This window comes from Eucyclogobius newberryi, unplaced genomic scaffold (genome assembly GCF_026437365.1).
Source record: "Eucyclogobius newberryi isolate DKJ021-1_F unplaced genomic scaffold, fEucNew1.0.hap1 SCAF_14, whole genome shotgun sequence".
NCBI lineage: Eukaryota > Metazoa > Chordata > Actinopteri > Gobiiformes > Gobiidae > Eucyclogobius > Eucyclogobius newberryi.
The window spans coordinates 15,969,631-15,989,122 of NW_027315768.1; the positions used below are offsets into that span (position 1 = coordinate 15,969,631).

The 19,492-nt window shown below is 39.7% G+C and overlaps 1 protein-coding gene across 1 annotated transcript; it reads left to right on the forward strand.

Moving 5' to 3' along the window:
* The first annotated feature begins 15,588 nt into the window (after positions 1-15,588).
* On the forward strand, positions 15,589-18,439 carry hnrnpa3 (heterogeneous nuclear ribonucleoprotein A3). The gene is made up of 10 exons (XM_072444507.1): positions 15,589-15,677; positions 15,983-16,105; positions 16,196-16,342; positions 16,404-16,614; positions 16,715-16,804; positions 16,879-16,974; positions 17,149-17,199; positions 17,274-17,387; positions 17,478-17,594; positions 17,693-18,439. Exons 1-10 carry the CDS (start codon positions 15,672-15,674, stop codon positions 17,752-17,754), a joined length of 1,017 nt encoding a protein of 338 aa, XP_072300608.1. The 5' UTR covers positions 15,589-15,671; the 3' UTR covers positions 17,755-18,439.
* The last annotated feature ends 1,053 nt before the right edge of the window (positions 18,440-19,492 follow it).

The window sequence follows — 19,492 nt, forward strand, 5'->3', positions numbered from 1 at the left end:
CCAGAGCCAAGTAAGAAGTTGAAAAATGGCTCTGGTGCGATTTCAATTAATCAGATGTATTTTGCCTAATTTTGTTTGACGTTGGCAGAGGATATGTCCTCTGGGAGTATCTGTCCTTTGACCACTAATGCTTTAGTAATTCTTCCATCAGTGAGAGCCGTGATTGAAACAATCAAGTGTGTGGCCAGTCAGTGTATGTGAGTGTGAATGTATAGACAACATCTGCAAGGGAAATAGCACAAGTGTTTATACACAGTATAATGTGAGAGGTAGTGAGAGCTGAAATTATACTTCTGATTCATGCAGCTCTCCATATAGTTATATCCCTCTATATATATATGAAATTTCCCCATGTGGGACAATAAAGGATTATCTTATCTTATACAGAATATGCCCTTGTGTCTTTTAATACTATACAATGCAATACAGTACAAAACAATACAACTCTAAGGACGGTGGGTCTTAGTAAAACAATTATACTGAGAAATTAAAGTTGACGCCTACATGTTTTATAAAAGCAGACCACACAAGATATGTGTCTTGGAATCTTTATAGTCTACATGGTCTATGGAGCACTTGTTCCTGTATTGGTGGGATAATTCTGCTCTCACCAGTTGTATTGGGTTTGATTGCAGAGCCCACACAACAGTGAGACGAACCTGATTAACCTTACAGTGACTCCAGAAATGTGTGAGCACCCACACTTCCCCCGGTTTTAGCTGGAACCCGGGAAGGAGATGTTGAACTTAACCTCTGCTACAGTGATGAATTAACAATAGAACAATTCAATGCCCCAGTAATTACCAAACAGTGTGGACATGAGCACATTTTTCAGTGCCAGCAGCTCTGTCTTTATAGGTGGCTTTCATGTGGAATCCTGGGGCTCCTTGCTCTTCCTAACTTTGTTTTCTGTGACGCAGATTAGATCTGCCACCCCATTACAGATTCATTTTCCTAATTTTTCATGTCTGCGCCTCGCCCCATCTGCACAGGCCTGATAATTGTGGGGACCAGCCCTGGTGATTAACATCGGCAGAATTAATTACGCCCGCCATTAAGGCTCCAGGTTGCACACAATGATCAAGAGAAATTAACTTTCTCCCAGACCCCTAAATCATCTCACCTTCAAGTGGAGTGATGGCAGACAGACAGGCCAGAGTCCTGGACCTTCAAGCACCCCCTATCCAAACACAAGGTGCACATCCACAAGGAGATGAGGAGCTTGTGTGTGTCATTTACCCCGACGTCTTGGGGGATGAGTGAGAGCTGCTCTGGGTCTGGTGACAAATGGAACTTGGCTGGAGCCACTGCCGTCCCAAACTAGGTCTGAGAGTGTCCGGTCCAAGACGGACAGATGCTGAGGGCTCAGATCAACAAATAACAGCCTTACTGCTCTCTGTGGGAGGGTGACTGTGTGAACTCTGTGTAGCCATAAAGAAGAACTGCAGACTGCTTTCGTAGTCTTATTGGCTATCTTTAGGTTTTGGTTTTAGTTTTAGGACAGTAGAGAAACACAGATTGGTGGCAGAGTGGTTTTCACCAGCTGGCAACTGGGAGAAATATTTATGTTTATTGTGTTTGAGAACTAAAGTGTACTTTTCTGCAAAAAAGAGAAACTTTGTAAATTGTGAATAACTGTTGATCTCGCCCCATCTCAGGCCCAAAAGGCCATAGCTCTCTGCCACCTTCACCAGTGAATGCTGTATTATAGTGGTCACTACATATGGTTAAGTCCCCTCAAATGATCAAATGAAGACAACAGCCTAAACCTACTCAGTACACAGCTCAGGTCCAGATGTCCTGCCTTACATGTGTCAGACAGTGCCCGCCAGTGCAGTCAGTGTGCAGCTCTTCAAGGGGAGACGGATGTGTTTGTAAGTTATGCTAATGGAACAGGAGGCCCTTTGCCCTCGCAGCAGGAGAACAGTAGTAATGTCAGCAGCCGATAAGCAAATTGCGTTGCTATCATATTGACTTGTCAAGGTTAAACAGTGTGCGCCAGGAGGGAGGAGGAGGAAGAAGCTAAGACTTGACAAGTGAGAAGGGCACCTCCCTTCTCACAGTCTTTATTTAATTTCAGTGGAGTTTAAATTTCAGTTGCTCTTAATACAACTCCCTGTTGTGATAGCGGTCACATGGACAGCAGTGTGTTCAGATGGGAAGGCTGGGCTCTCTGCTCTCGTTTACACTGATTTGATTTTACTATGCAGGATCTAATTAAGCTCAGACCCAAGCCACTTTGGAGTTTGGAGCGTCCATATTGAGTATATCAGGTTTTGAGGGATGAATTTGAGCAATCAAATATTCAAGAAATGTGAATTGGTAGTTTAGGGTAGACACACAGTTGTTATGTTAAGGATTAGCAGCTGTACAAAATGTTGCAAATGCTATAAAATGTTTTCAGGTGCATTATATAATACTAATTTTAACATATAATATCAACATGCAGATGGAGATATTTAGCCTTGTCGTTAAATACCATTCAGGTATGTACATTTAGATCTCCAATTGTAACCATCACAGCACTAATCCAAGTGCTTGGCATAACTTTATTATATATTAAACAACAGCTGTAGCATCTCCATTGCATTTTAATAATAACTAAACAATAATGATGTTGTTGCTGGGTAAACCTGATCAAAGAGATGCTACAAGTGCAGAAATAGGGGGAAACACACCGGCAGAGTCAGAGGTGAGTCCCGCAGAGATTGTCACGATACCTCCCTTTAGCTCTAATTAGTTGCTGCAGTTTTGCCTGGATTCACTGGATAATCCCTGGATGATGTGCAGTCAGCATCTTTCCTGTTCCTAAAAGCACAAGAGGTACAGTATCATCAGCTCCATCTTCTCCAGCTCTGCCTTTGGAAGATTTAATAAGGTTAAAAGACTAGTCAGCAATTACCCCCAGCTCATTGGAGGAACACTATATTGGATTTGTACTGTAGACAAATGCCAGACTCTACGTTTACAAAGAAGATGGCAAACTTACATTGGCACAGAGGATTGTACTAATGCGAAAGGTAATGAAATACAATGACTCTAGATGATTCTATACATGACAAACATGGTGGCATTCAGTCATTGCATATCACATTTTGTATGTTGTAATTATGGTCAGGGAGTCAATTACTAACACCATCATGTATTTAATATTCTTGCCCCAGTATTTTTCAGAGACTAAATGTAAAGGTCTTTAACTGATTACTGATTAGATGTTGGGATCAGCAAATACACTCTCCTCTCCTGCTGGATATATAACTTGTAATTGGCATATATTTTAATAAATATATTTTAATTAAAATCATTAATAATAATGATTTTAATTAAATACAATAAATGTATATGGAAACGCAATGTAAACAGACTTTCTGTGTGGAGTTTGCATCTTCCTCCACCACTACAAACACGTAGTGGTCACCTTTGGGGTCAGGACTCAATTATTCATTCCAAATCTCAGTGGGACTATCCTGGTCAAGTAAATAATAAATTAATTCATTCAACACTTACAAATATAGTGATATATATGGTTCACTTTTCTATTTTGTGACAACTACAGCCATGTCAGCACCTTCACCTCCTATGCCCTTACTCCTTACTAAACTCTTTTTTGAACTCACCAGTCTTCCCTGTGTTTGGTCTATCTCCTAATGGCCTGGCTGAGACTGTCCAGAGAACGCCGTTCTTTGACATTTACTGCCTCTGCTGTTTGGAAACAGGTAAGCAGAGCACACCATCTACAAAGTGGTCCCCTTTGACACAGGCACTTCACAAATCAGGTCTGAAGGCCAGGTCTGCACGGAGGGTTGCTCACACAGAGGTCCTTAAGAGTGGACCAGGAATGTGGCAGAACAAGCAGGCGTCTGGGACTTGTCTGGCACCGTGTACTTGGTTTTTACTAAGCTCAGCACAAGACCAAAGTCCTGGGAAGTGAAGGGGAAAAAAGAATCTCGTTCAAACTTGTTCCACTAAAATAAGTCAACACTTTTAGCCCAATAATAAAACTTCTATGTAACAGGCTTACACAAGTCTCCTGTACAAAGGCAAGAGTCCAGTGTACAAACTATATATATATTTTTACTGATTTAGCTTTTGACTAAGAACTGATTTGAACTTTTAGTCAATACATTCAACACTAGATTATTTTACCAGATTGAATAGATGGTTCCTATGATATTCCTTTCAGAACCTGTCCTTGTGGGTGGTACGGCCTCTGCTGAAATTAGTCCTGCTCTTATTTGATAATACTTCCTGTATTAGTTGTTCAGGGGTGATTGCAGGCAGATTTACAGCTCTTTACCACAGAGCGACTTGTGCGGTGCTAACTCTGCTCATTAAACAGAGGATGTCATCACTCCACACCAGCGCTGCATGTACCGTGTCACATTTATCCCCCATAGGCTCAGTGTCCGTCCACCTCCATCCACAACATCCTCTAAATCAGTCACTGCCACCTGGAGAGGCCACATGTGCCTGGACATTACACCTACTCCAATACAAGACCCCTACACCCTGCTACATGTGTGGAGGGGCGCCTGGGACTGTGCTCGGTTCTTCCCTTATTGGCCGAGGTTCAGGCGTGACGCTCATTACACACCCAACTTCTGTATCAGGCCCGATAAGAGGAGCAGGGACAAGATAAGGAAGCAGCGGCAGCCAGATCTCAGAGATGAAAGTGGCACAGAGACACTATCCAAGCATTTACTGGTCACCCCTACTAAGGTAAAACCAGACTAGAGCTAATACTTTGCGTCCCAAAGTTAGCCCTACATTCAATTCAGGAATACGTACATGTTTAAATTTAGATTTCTTCTCTTGAAGTGTATCAACAATCACACTTATTCTGAATATATTAGCAGTGTTTTTCAAATAGTGGGTCTGAATGCTGACTAAAAGGTCTCTCTGAAAGTTCTGCTCCTTTATACAGTATGTATTGTATTATATATCTAGTAATGGACAGACTTTAAATGATCCACACGCCAGATCATAGCCATGAGCTATAGTCCATCCGTTCTCCTTCATTCACTCTCACAAACACACTCTCATTCATGCACCAGTTTACAAGGACACTGAAAGTAAGGTGAATGTAGTGTATTGTCTATAGAGACAACAGTAGGCACTACAGAACTTGCCGCACCTGGTGTTCCCAGCGTAGAACTAACCAGATCTGTGATCTGACGAGATCGGACATTCTCTAGTCCAGGTGGTATGGTCATAACTAAAACCTTTACCTTTGATTAAAGCACATATTCACTTTGACATAGTTTAATTAAGCTTCTGCACTATCCAAAGATGTATGTCTATCCAGTGTTGCATTATTTTTCACCAGTTGATCTTGTATTGATGATGGAGAGTGACCACTGCACAAAGCCTTCTCCAGCTCCTCTCAAACACTCTCACTGAGGTTCAGATCTGGAGTACATTAGTTTCTGCTTCTCCTTAGATATTTACTCTGCTTGATGCCAATGTTTTGACCCCTTCTCAAACACACTGGCATCTGTTCCATGACACTCACTGCATCAGTTGAGTTTAAATACTGTGTTGCAGCTGAAATATCATCATCCATGCAGCAATTATCCTGTAGGAGGCTCGTACCTACTGTATTTGCTTAGTTGAATCCAAGTGGCGGCTTTTGTTCAGTCAAGAAGACATGGCAGTTACTTTACAATTACAATTGCATTACATTTTGAGAGAAAGCAACGAGCCTCTAATCTTAAAATTTCTCTCAATATGTTAATTAGAGAATTATAATTAACAAAAAAGAGAAGATGCTCCCTCCAACGTTACCTAGAATTATTGCAAGCACTTTTCTTATATACAAATATTCCAATTCATTAGGACCTTGTTGGCTATACACCTTTATAACTACAGGTCATTATTAATATAATATATTATTATAATTCTGCCTATTAATTGTTTATACCTAATGACAAGGCATAATTAATGACAAAACATATATGACATATATTTTGCCTGGTCAATATGTTTTAACTAGATCTTTCAAACATATTGTATATCTTTCCTTAAAAGGAGCTCAAAGAGCAAAGAGGATTTGCTTACAGGTTGAAAGGCAAAATGACCCATGCCAGCTCTTGATAAATGCTTTAGCATTTGACTCCTGTAACTATCCCTTGTACTTATTTTTATGGGATGCCAACTTATTAGGCTTGAAATGAAAGATTGTGTTTATTGACTCGCCGCCATGATGAGAAAGTGTGCCACAAATGAGCAGGGGCCTGTAAGCTCAAAATAACATTGGACCCCTTGGTGTGAAGCTCATAATTCAGCCTCCTCATGGTCATGCAGATAGTGTCCAAACGGTGCCATTAGACAACTTGTCGACAGGAATTTAACCATCGCCTCTGCCAGCGATGGATTACTACTCTCACCGTCAACACTGCAATCATTCTGGGCGATAGTAAGTGCAGGGGAGGGACGTGAGGAAGAGGCCGGCCCAAAGATGGATGTGTGTTATTGTTTGTGGGATGACAGTGTGTTTCAATCAGGTCCTTGGTGCCCTAATCCCAGGTAGAGCTGTCCAGAGTGCTGAGTCAGGGCCTGCTCTATCGATCCATCATGGCGGGTTAGTTGTGGGCAGGTGTACTCCTCCGCTCCCCTGGGACGGAGGGAACACCTGCCCCACGATGCTCCAGTCTTCATCATCCCGCCATCCTTTTGTCTCCCTTCTGCCGCCAGCTCAACGTCGGGGCCACAAAAAAAGTGTGAAAGCTGCACTTTTCTGCTCGTTTGTCGCCCGTACACAAAAATTAGAGGCAATCGGGAGAAATGGTTTTCCCCTGTCGCCCAAACCTACACCCCTCCTACCTGGTGTACACACAAGATATAGTAAATGGACCGCACATAGACCGTTTGTCCCAACAGTGGCAGATTTCAGAGGGGCAAAGTAGAAATGATATTCTCAAGACTCAGGTATAGTTAGGAATACTATTTATATATACTGTCATATACATACTCTTTTAATGTAGCTACAGTTAGTATTTCTTTATAAGAACATAGATTTAAACAAAATTCTATCACAGTATATTTTGAGTCAAGTAGCTGGCCTTACACACATTATGATCATATATTTTAATAGTCAAAAGTCTCCAAAATGACATCCATCACAGGTAAATGTCATGTGACTGAAACCCTTAATAATAAAATATAATATGAAAAGCTATCTAATGTGGTGTTTTGACTTGGTTTATGGTTATAGGTGTACTATGTATTTGCATGGAATGTTCCACAGTATGTCTTTATTCATTTACAGGCCTTTCATGAAGAGAGATACGTTTACTGAACAGGCAAAGCAATAGGCCTATACATCTCCATGGAGATAAGTGCAGGAAACAGAAACTGTCAGCACAAACTAGGCCTAAAGTTACAGTGCATTTGGCGTACCCTCATGTTGTTTGTAATTATTACTGAACTTAGTGGGATAAAACTTGTGGTAAATATTTATCATAGTTTTATGCCAGTCAAGTGGCAGTTTTTGTAGACAACATTGAAAATGAAAGTTGAAAATTACAGGAAGTAGAGCTAAGTTCCCAATAAGTGATATTCCATCCGTCGTGACACATATTCATGTGCAATTACTGTCGTGATCACATGCAATGGTATTTATGTATTTATTTTTATCTTTATTATTTTTCCCCTCCCTCCCTTGTTAGGAAATGGGAGGTTTTGTCTATGAGAGTTAAGTGATCTATTCTTTTCTTATGTATCTACCTGCGTTGCATCAATTAAATTTCCCCATGTGGGACAATAAAGGAATATCTTATCACATGTACACCTAACCTTTTGGACGGATTAAACAATCATTTCACAAATAATATTACAATCCTAACTATTGTATAATTGATATGGATTCTGGCCCTTATTTATGGTTGTTGGGTAACATTTACCTATGTCACATCTCCCCATGTCCAACCAGGAAGTAAAATTAAAACTTCACTGAAATGATCAAACTGTGAAAATATTGGCACTTCAGATTTTAGTAAAATGTGTAGTCAAACCTGTCAAATGCTCTTAAATGTCATGAGATATGTATGTGTTCACTATCACGAATGAGGTTCAGAATTTGTGAATATTCTGTGTCTATTCTAAGTCTGAACTCAACCAATTGCAAGCTAAGGTTACGTGCCTATTAAAACCAAAGTTATAATGTGATGATGTCATAATCTCAGATGGGGGGCAAGAGTCAGAATCCACTATTCATCACATTGTACCTTGCTGTGAAATATCCAAAAGGTAAATTCACAAAGGTTTTAATTTGATGATTTTTATTAGTGACTTGACAAATTTTTTTGGATTGCAACAGTAATTTGCTGTCCCTATCTTTATTAGATAGATCATCTGAGATTCAGCAATAGCATAAGAGTTGTAGTAATTTCTCATCTAGATTATGGGTCAAGTACAGTATTGCCTCTAGAGTTTGTTTGTAGTAGTGTGTAATAAATTATTGTTTAATGTTGGTGCTTTGAGGACCCATAGGGCATATGTGTGACAGCATTGTTCTTAAATAGCAAATAACAAGATAACAAGAAGCCACAGCTGCCATGTCTGTGACTGACTGAAGCGAGGTTGTCAATCTGTGCCATCAGGCCCTCCGAACACCGCCAATCCCACACACACACACACACACACACACACACACACACGTATACACATGTATTAAGTATAATAATAATTGATGGTATAAAATAACATAATAGCGCATGTAGAAATCGAGGTATAGTATCGGTTGTAGAATTTAGCTGTTGTATCAAATGATAAATGTACTTTTATTAGTAATACTATTTGCAATTAATAATACCATAAGTAAGAGAACATCTGCACCCTGGCAATTCCCAAAATGTTCATTTCATTAGACAGTGTGTTCTAATACTGAGCTTTTATAATAACTGCAGTACTGTTCTTATTGCATGTGAGCCGCTTCAGTGAGGGGCCACAGTCTGTGTTTCTGCTGCAGGCAGTCAATTAGTGCCAGAGGGAAACACAGCTCTCTCTGTAGCCCTGCACCAGGAGCTGTAAATAAAGCTTTTATTACACTCACTATCTACGCTTCTTCTCTCCACATCAATAGACACTGGGCTGTTTCCGAGCATAATCACTGCTCCACTTCCACTCAATCTCAGGCGCAGGGAAGGTCATGGCCACTACTTTTAACTAAAGGGAATGTAGATGATGTCCATATAGTGGAAATCATCATGTTTTAAGTAATTGTTGGAAGCAAACAATTTTCCAGATACAAAAGTCCTTTCTTGACTTAAACCTATGTATATTCATCCACTTATTTACAGCACTATATATCACTTTACTCGATAGCTACACTTTGAACTATGACTCCGTGAATCTGTACCTCTCACAAGACTACTTTAGTTAGGTTAAATTATACAATGTGTGTGTGTGTGTGTGTGTGTGTGTGTGTGTGTGTGTGTGTGTGTGTGTGTGTGTGTGTGTGTGTGTGTGTGTGTGTGTGTGTGTGTGTGTGTGTGTGTGTGTGTGTGTGTGTGTGGGTGGGTGGGTGGGTGTGTGTGGGGGGGTGTGTGTGTGTGTGCGTGAGTGGGTGAGTGGATGGGGGGTTGCACTAGTTGTAAAGCAAATTACAAATAGCGCTGAGTTTATTTCTAATTTTTATAGTCTACAACAAGTTGCTGTTTGTTGCTGTTGTTTGAATTCATCTAAATTGTTAATGGCTGTTTTGTTTATGCCTATTTATTGCATTCTCAATGATTCTCTTGTGTCCCTTTATCTTATATCCTAGAATTGATTTATTCAATCCCACAGACTCAGATCACACAATATATTGTAGATTTTAAATTATGATTGAGATAAAACTGTCTCCGAACCATAAAGTATATTTTATTTTTTCCCATAAAGCTAAAAATCTAAAACCCCCTTGAGTTTCTGGTGACAAACCTAATTCGGTGGCATGTTTTCTATCAAGTGCAGACACACACATGTCAGAACAAACCAACCAAACCAACCTTCGCTCCGGCAAATCCAATGTTGATTCTATTTTTATTCTGATTTACAACACACAGTTTCCTTGATGTGAGCGAACAGGAAACAGATGCGAGGAATTGTTCTTTCCCCCAAATTCCTCAGAGAAGCATTGTAGCCCCGGTGTGTGAGCAAAGCTTTGTACTCGCATGTGAAAAGGTAGTTGACGGCGACTTAATTGACTCTCTGGTTCCCCTACTATGAATGTACATTTCCTGCTCAAAGTTTCCATTTGCGTAGGTCTGTGCGTCCAGTGGCGGCTTGTGGCAGCCATGCGCCGTGAAGAGCGTCTGCAGAACTGAGCAAGGTCAAGCTCCCAGGCCTAACGCGCCTGAGGCCCCCGGCCGCGAGCTGAGGGTCTGCCATCAACATTAGGCCCAATCAATGTCCAATGACAATTCAATATGACAAAAGACAAGATTTACACGTTTTCACCTGTTTTATAAAGCTAGCATGCGCATTTTAACGGTGGACTAGGCTTTTATTGAAGTTGATCAAATGTCATTGTATTATGATCAATAGTCAATGAAAAAGCGGTCACGTTTTGGGGGAAATTATAATTTAGCGTCTTGAAATGTCCCTAGTTTGACGTTTATGTGATTTCCAAAGAAAGACCTGTTTTTTCGTGGACCATGGTGCCATCTAGAGGATGCGTACAGCAATTGTTTACAATTATGCAATCAGTGATTTTGAGTGAGCGAATGTATTTAAATAGCAAAAATCCCAAAGGTTATTTTAGTTTGAAAAAATGTCTGTGTTAACTGTGTCTTTATTCTATTTTGTTTAATTAGTCCATAACAAAGTAATTAAATACACCAAAATATGCGCCTATGTGTGCTATTCAAGAAAGAGACATGTTTTTTTTTATTGTGTAATTGTTTACATCCCACTTTGCTGTGATGGTGTCAAAGGTTATGTGTATGTCATCCCTCACCTCACTCGTAACTCGCCACCACACAACTCCTCCCTTTCCATAATTCACTATAGCCTATAGAGAATGTTTTTGCTGACACAGTCCTCAATCGTTCCGCCTCAGATTAATGGCAAACCATAATTTGGAGGTGTAAAATGAGTATAAAACCTATATTAATTATTTAATCATACCTTTAAGTGCTGCCTTTGTGCACACGCAAGGATGTCACTCTGATATTTAGCCTATATCACTCATTTGTCAAAAACATAATTACAATCAGACTGACCAGAGTTCTGTAAGGTAAATCAGTGCAAATTGTGGCTGTTAAACAGTTTATTATTTATTTCTTACAAGATTTGTTTGACTTAATTTCCGTCTTAACTGCATTTAAATGTAACTAATTTGCTTAGATAAGGGCTATTCATGAAATATTAGAAGAAAGTATAGCTGTATTCACCCATCCCGAATGTCCCCAGTATTTAGCTCTGTGATGGTGTCAGAGTGCAGCTGTACAAAGACATGGATGCCTCAGAGATATACTGTATTATGAAACTGATGTTTCAGTGCAAATAGTACTGTAATCTTCGCATCACTTTGTGTTGAAGAGCCCATAAAGTAGCCTTTTTTTTAACCTACAAAACTGGACACATTGGTACCACTATCACATTTATTTTCACAATTGCACATGTTTTTAATGTGTTTGTATAAGTTGCTTGTTTTGACTGTTAGAACAAGGTGCCCATCAGGGTTTCCCTATAAAAAGTAAAAAAAAGATAATTTTTTGCAAGGGGAGATCTTGCCAACTTCACACAGAAAGCTCTCCAAATAATTCTGCAACTAAACCTCTGAAACATCTTGCTTCTAGACCAGCTAACCACTGAACCACCTTAAAATACAAAATAATAAAATACAAGTTGTCTATTTTTTAGTCGAACATTGGTATGAATTACATTTAACATGTCACACTTTTGGGTCTTAATGTGTCAAATACGTTTATAATACTGTAATAATTCATTACAGTTACATATATAATGTGTATGTATATATATATATATATATGTGTGTGTGTGTATGTATATATATATGGATGTATATATATGGATGTATATATATATATATATATATATATATATATATATATACATATATATACATACATACATATATATGTCTAAGGACAGGGGAGCTTGGGACATTTTGTCTAAGGACACGGGATGCGGGGACATTGCCAAGTCCCTATGAACATTGTTTAATCCGTTTTACACTGCCGCCCTCCGAGACGACCGCTGTTGTGATTTCGGTGCGTTACAAAAATAAATTGAATTGAATATAGGTCACTTGTGAATGTGTAGTTTAGTCATGTTCTATATTCACAACCTTTTTCAAAGCAGCAGGCCTAGTCCTTACTCTAAAGTTGGGTCAAATGTTACAGCTTTTGTTGTTGATCACTGAGCAGCAGCTTTTGTTGAGTGCCTCTGCTTAAACAGGCCAAGCCTACAGTAAGTGCAGCGGGATAAATTGAGCCAAACACTGACTGGCCAGACTGTGCTATGGGATCATAAATTATCATCATTAATAGTGTCAGAAAAACATTAGCCTTTTATTGGGGTTGTATATTCCTCACACTCTACAATAAAGTTAATGACGGACATTGTCTTAACCATAAAACAGTCATATATTTGGAGATGCTGGTCAGCTTCAACAAGCTTCAACTGACTCATTCATCATACTTGTCCAAGAAAGTGTCCATGTCATTTGGCTGAACAACAGACGCTAATGTAGCCTAAAACTTGTCCCCAATAGTGTGAAGAAATGTAAAATACAACTCAGAATCAAAAAAGTTTTATTGCCATTGTCAATGAACAGAATTCACAAACATAGGAGCTTGTCTTGGTGATTCAGTGCAACATAAAACAATAAACAGTGAATAAGTCAAAAGAGAAGCAGTTTAAATCTGTTATGGGATAAAAAAAATAACAATACACTATAAGATAAAAAATAAGAATACCAATTAAAATACAAATTAAAAATAAAACTCATAGCCTATAGTCTTAAAACAAATGTGCATGTGCCTTATTTGACTCTACAACTGTAGCCTATAATGGCCAAGTCGTTTATTGAATTAAGTCTTAGTGACCATAGCCTCTTTACGCTAATAATCTGATTCTAAAGCCTTATATTATTATTATTAGGCCCGAGCGCCACAAGCTGGCGAGAGGCCTATTAATCTCGTAAGGCCGTGCGAAGCACGGCTGCGAAAGTGCGCACGTAGTGCGCACGAAATCGAGCGCGAAGCGCTCGCCCACTTCCAAACACTCACTAACGCACTCCTTCACTCATGCACGCCCCGTGCATACTAATTAGTAGTAGGAAAATGGAACTTTACCGTTGTAAACGGGCGAAGCCCGTGCAAAAGTGCGCACTAAACGAGCACTTTAAAATGGGATGGTCGTCATCCCCATATAAAGCACTCATTTGCGCTAAGTAGCTCACGAATACGTTCCCCATATCTTGCATGTTCCGTGCATATAAGCATGTAATGCAAAAAATGAACATTATTACTGTATAGAGGGCCAAAAACACAAAGTGGGCGGAGCCCACTCAAAATTAACGAAAGTACCCGTCAGTGACCAGGGAGCCACACCATGAGGTAGGAAAGCGCGAGCGCTTTCCGAAAATGTATAGTTTATGATATTTGGAAAATGGGAAACATTGTTTTCGCATCGGAATATTATTCTTTCTTCTTTCTTTCTTTCTTCTCGGGACCAACCCCCCTATTTTTCACCCAGTGAACATTGACAAAAAGTCACAAAAAATTGCAAACCTCTAAAAATCGTGCCTCTACATTCTGGCTATTTCCCTTTTCTAAAATAAAAAAAATGGCGCGTCAGCGCCCCCAAATGTACCAAAAATGCATTGAGAGATGGGAAATGACCCAAAAAAAATCTGATCGTAGAATCATGAAATTTGGCGCAGAGGTAGATGGTGACAAGAGAAGTAAAAAATATTATTACGGCAACGCCGTCCGCCCAACCAAATGTCGGCCATATTGCTTCAAAAATGGCTAAACATGACTTCGGAGTTTTTCCAAACGTCGTACTTTTACGAACTCCTCCCAGGGCGGTGGCCCTAAAAAGCTGAAATTTGGTGAAAATGCTACTGAGGAGTGGGACATCAAAAGTTATCCAAATTACATTGATACCTCTCACGGTCTCTGTGCGGCAAAGCCGCAAACTGTAGCAAGAATTTCAGAAATCTCCCAAATTTAACATTTCTGCCGTTTGCGCAGATAAAGTCCGAATTGCGTCAAATTAGAATCAGTTGTTAAACTCTTTGCCCTAAACCTACTTGAAGTGAAATAAATTAATTTGGAGCCACAGCGCCCCCTACAGATTTTATATGGAGGTTAAATATTTAGTTTTGCGAAATTATATGAAATTTGACACACAACTCAATTTTGGCATCCCCATCAAAAAAGTCAATGACTCATGTCATAATTGTTATGGCTTTGCCGTAACGATGACCGAAACCTTCCATGTTATTCCAATGGGGAAATCGCCAGAACATGTTTACACTTTAGACTTTCACAAACTCCTCTTAGGGCGTTAGACATATTAACCTGAAATTTGGTGAGACTCATCTTCAGGGGTGGACCATCAAAAGTTATCCACATTTTTATTCAAAGAGTCACGGTGTCTGTGCGGCAAAGCCGCACATTTTGCCAAGAATTCAAAATAAAATTGCTTTTTGATGGTAAAACAAAGGGGAGAAGATGTGACAGCGTCACAGATTCAGCAGTAGGCGTAATAAAAGGACAATTGGGGCGCGTTAGCGCCCCCTCCTCTTGCGGCGTGGCGGCGGTGTGGCGGCGGTGTGGCGGCGGTGTGGCGGCGGCGTGGCGAGGGCCGATCATTGCCGCTTGCGGCTATATTTATTATTATTATTATTATTATTATTATTTCTATTCTTGGCCTGCACAATTGCACAATCAACCAAAAGGAGGCGCAAAGAGACAACAAATATTTAGCCTTCAGAGCCAAAACTCTAAAATAACAACTCAGATCCGATCTACTTTGGAGTTTCCGGTCTGCACGAGGCTTCGGGGCGTTTTTCTGCGCCCTCATTGGACACTTCAACTTTCGCCGATCATCCAGGCGAGGCGCAGCTTAACGGAAGCGCCTCACATCTAACTATTAAACAGGCGTAAAAGTACTCTAATAATGTGATACAAGTAAACGTATAACATTAAACCAATCTACTGAGTTAAAGTTTTGAAGTATCCAATTTAAAATGTACTTAAAGAATAAAAACGTATTTCACACAAATTTTAAGTTCTATTTTACTTGTTGAATGTAGACATTTTGATAAAGATTGTGCAGATCTTTAGTCAACAAAGGTCAATTAAAATGTATTGAAACCTACTTGAACTCAAAACCTTGTCACAGGATGTCACCACAAAGAAAAAAGAAAAAAAAACCTCAAACCAAATGAAATGTGTTCTATATATATATATATATATATATATATATATATATATATATATATATATATATATATATATATATATATATATAGTACAGATACTTAGCTCCTCTGTCAAATGGGAGGGTGCTCATTAGTTTAGGCTTGGTTTAGCGTTATGCTTGGAGCGTGGTATACCCATCCCATCCACCAGGGGCAGTGTTGTAATCCAACGCTTTATTGCATTTCCTGAAGTTGTCCCGCTGAAGCTGAAGACACGTCCACGCGCATCAAAATGGAGGTGAGGCGTTTTCTGTGAATAAAAATCTGTAAAAAAGCCTAACATCGTTAAATGCAATCATTTGGTGGTTAAATTATGATTTACTTTACTTGTGCCGTGGTTTGTGCATCCGTAATAACAGTATTAAGTCAATATTTGTTGAGTTGGCGTAAACGTGCCTTTGTTGCTAGCTTGGCGCTAACATGCTACTGTGAATGCCTCATGAGCGCTACGTGTCTACGATTAAAACGTCTTCATATACAAGATATCTTCTCCGAAACAAAGTATGGGAATATTAAATGAACACCCCCGTCCTTGTGTTGCAGAATCAGGACTGCAGAGAGCCTGAGCAGGTCAGGAAGCTCTTCATCGGAGGCCTAAGTTACGAGACGACGGAAGATTCTTTACGAGCCCATTTTGAACAGTGGGGGACGCTCACAGATTGTGTGGTATGTAATTTGGTGTATTTTATGTGACTTTAGACCCATTCAAATGCTATAAAATAATCCATTAATCGTGTAATTTATCCCCGTCAACAGGTTATGAGAGACTCTGAGAGTCGACGCTCCAGAGGATTTGGGTTTGTTACTTACTCCTCTGTAACTGAAGTGGACGAGGCCATGAGAAATAGGCCTCATAAATTGGATGGCAGGGCAGTTGAATGCAAAAGGGCCGTGCCCAGAGAGGTGAGCTAACTCATATTTTCCTTTTATAAATGTACTATGATTTAAACCAATAATCTTTCAGGATTCCAACAAGCCCGGAGCCCATTTGACAGTGAAGAAAATCTTTGTTGGAGGTATAAAGGAAGACACAGAAGAGCACCACATTCGAAATTATTTTGAACGTTATGGAAAAATTGAAAGCATTGAAATAATGGAAGAACGCGCCACTGGAAAAAAGAGGGGCTTCTGCTTTGTTACTTTTGATGACCATGATACTGTGGACAAAATTGTTGGTATGTGTTTATTGTCTACTTGGAATATGCAGATGAACAAAAATGGTTATCTAATGTTAAAGTGTTCAAGGCTAATATCCTGATCTCCTTGTCTGTAAAGCTCAGAAATATCATACCATCAACACCCACAACTGTGAGGTCAGGAAAGCGCTTTCCAAACAAGAAATGAATACAATGTCGAACACCAGAGGTATGAATCTGTTCTAGACTGTAATAACGGGTTTTGTGTACTTGTAACACTCAAAATCCTGTTCATCATTCCAGGTAGAAGTGACCGCTTTGGTGACCGCTTTGGTGAGAGAGGTGGGAACTATAGTAGTGGCGGTGGTGGTGGCGGCAGTGGAAGCAACTTTGGCAGAAGTGAGTAGCCAAGGTCTCCGATGACATACCACAACATTTTTGTTAATGACCGTTAAAGAAAATGTATTTACTATTGAAAAAAGGGAGAACACTAAACCTTTGTCAAGTTGGCTTAATTTAGACTTCTTTTGACCAGTGATTTATTGATTTTAATTAAACCATTTCTTCTTTTAGGTGGGGGTTATGGTGGGGGACGGGGTGGATACGCTGACGACTATGACAATGGTAAGCAACTATAGTTAGGGCAAATTGATCTATCTAATGATGTGTTTATCTAATTGTAATATATTACTTTGTAGGCCCAAGTGGAAATTACGGTGGTGGTTATGGAGGAGGCAGCATGTCTGGATCAGGGTATGGCAACCAAGGTGGAGGATATGGGGGAGGCGGAAGTGGAGGCTATGGAGATGGAGGTGGAGGTAAACCTTTTGCATCCACCAATAACTGACACTATTGCAATTTTTGAAAATCTGTGTTTATTCTTATTTCATGCTATTTTTAAGGATATGGAGGAGGTGGAAATTACAATGACTTTGGAAATTATGGAGGGCAGCAATCCAATTATGGGCCCATGAAGGGAAGCTATGGTGGGCGTGATTCTGGAAGCCCATATGGTGGTGGTGGCGGCGGTGGCGGTGGTGGTGAGTATCAATGTCAAATGGACTTAAGAACTGTGGTGCTTATAATGGTTTTCATAACAACTACTTCTTCAACACAGGTGGATATAGTTCTGGTCGTGGTGGTGGTGGTGGGGGCAACTATAACTCGCGGCGATATTAATAACCATTTTTGGTAAGTCTTTGAGCAATTGCACAACACCACCACAGTACAGTATAGTACAGCATACGTCTGTGCAAAGTGCAGAATAACCCTCTGTTTTATCCTGTATCCATCCAACAGGCTTCAGTTCTTAGCAGGAGAGACAGAGAGAGAGGAAAGCTGCAGGGCACTATGAGTCACCTGAAAGCATAAGGAGCAGACAGCAGTCAGACATTACTGCAGCTAAAAGACTGTCTAGAAATTCCTCATCTCTAAATGTGATGTTTCACTGAGCTTTTTTTTTCTTCTTTTGTGCGTCTAAGTTGTGTGTATTGTGCCTATGGTATCAGGGGTCCTTTTTGTATTTGAAGCCAGTTATTAATGTCCTTACTTTTTATATAGCTCCTTCTGGTTGCATTTCAATTTGTCTTTTTGCTGAACATTTAATTAGGCCCTTCATATGAGCTAGAATTACTCACATTTTCAATTTTATTATGATTGCTTAATTACAAGTGTCAAGTGTATTTTCATTTTGTATGTGACAAAGCAGTGTGAAATCATTTTATACCAGTGTCAACAAATTTAAGAAGTGTGATGCTGCATTTAGGATCTCTCAAAATTCGTGTCTTGTTCTGAGCAAAGTATAATAGATTGTTCCAAGTTTGATCCGTAGAAACAAATGAATAAAATTGTGTAGTAAAGTGCAGCAAGGTCCAGTGCTTTATTTAGAAAAAAAAAAGTTGTCTGTCTGTTGAGCTTATGAAACCTGTCACAGAATATGGAACACCTTTCCCTTTTTATCTAGGTACCAAGCTATGCATATACTGTATGTAGGACAAGCAAACATGAACTGATAAACACGTGTGTAGAGATATGCAACCAGAAGCTCCAGCAGTTGCACATGGCGATCAGACAGGACCTCTCCAGCGCGAGCTCAGCATTGTGAGACAGAAAGGCCAAAGACAGCAGCGAGCACACTGCCAATGGAAGAGGCTGGTAGTGAGCATCTATTCTCTCAAGGAAGCTGCCACTAGCGAAGAAAGACTAGTTCCTGGACACATTGGAATTCCTGTTGTCAGAAATGCGCCAGGCCAACAACAAAATATTATATTTCAGACGTTACAAGTTCAGAGCCAATAATGCTGATACAGAAGATTGAGGTAAGAGTAACCACTTTGCTTGATTTTCAGATGTGGAAAGAGGAAATCTCTTCTTGCGGAAAAGAAGTGATAACATGGAAGGTAATGGATGGGTAAGAATGTATCCCAAGTGCAACTAATGTCCTTTGCAACAAAGGTATTCATAGTGTTTTGTAATCCATGATTAGCCTTCGCTTTTAGTCACGGCTTAGCTACTCTTTTCAACAATGGGGCCCATTGACACATTAAATGTATCTCAATTGTGCGCCCCCATTAAGAATCACAGGATGTAATTTTTTTTTTAAAAGTGGGAAGCTTGCATTTATAAAATGAGTTTCAAACTAGTCATGTATCTGTATGAAATGGCCCATATTAGGCTATATAAACACTAGTCTATTGGCCAAGGGAAAAAGTGCATAACCCAGGCTTTAGTTAATGGATGTAAAAAATCATGTATATTTCCCTGATAGTCTATCCAAATAAAATGACTACTGATATTTTCTGCAGATTCATTTTTATATCTCAGGTTTAAATCTGCATGTACACCACTTCTGCAATTGGAAAGTTTTAAATCATTTAATGTCAACCTTCAAATGTGAAGTTAAGAAAAAGTTGCACAA

What these genes read in the sequence shown, in the direction of transcription:
- hnrnpa3 (XM_072444507.1), top strand. An exon ending in GGACGCTCACAGATTGTGTG is followed by an intron (nt 16,106 to 16,195) that starts GTATGTAATTTG and finishes CCCCGTCAACAG; the next exon opens with GTTATGAGAGACTCTGAGAG. An exon ending in TACTGTGGACAAAATTGTTG is followed by an intron (nt 16,615 to 16,714) that starts GTATGTGTTTAT and finishes TTGTCTGTAAAG; the next exon opens with CTCAGAAATATCATACCATC.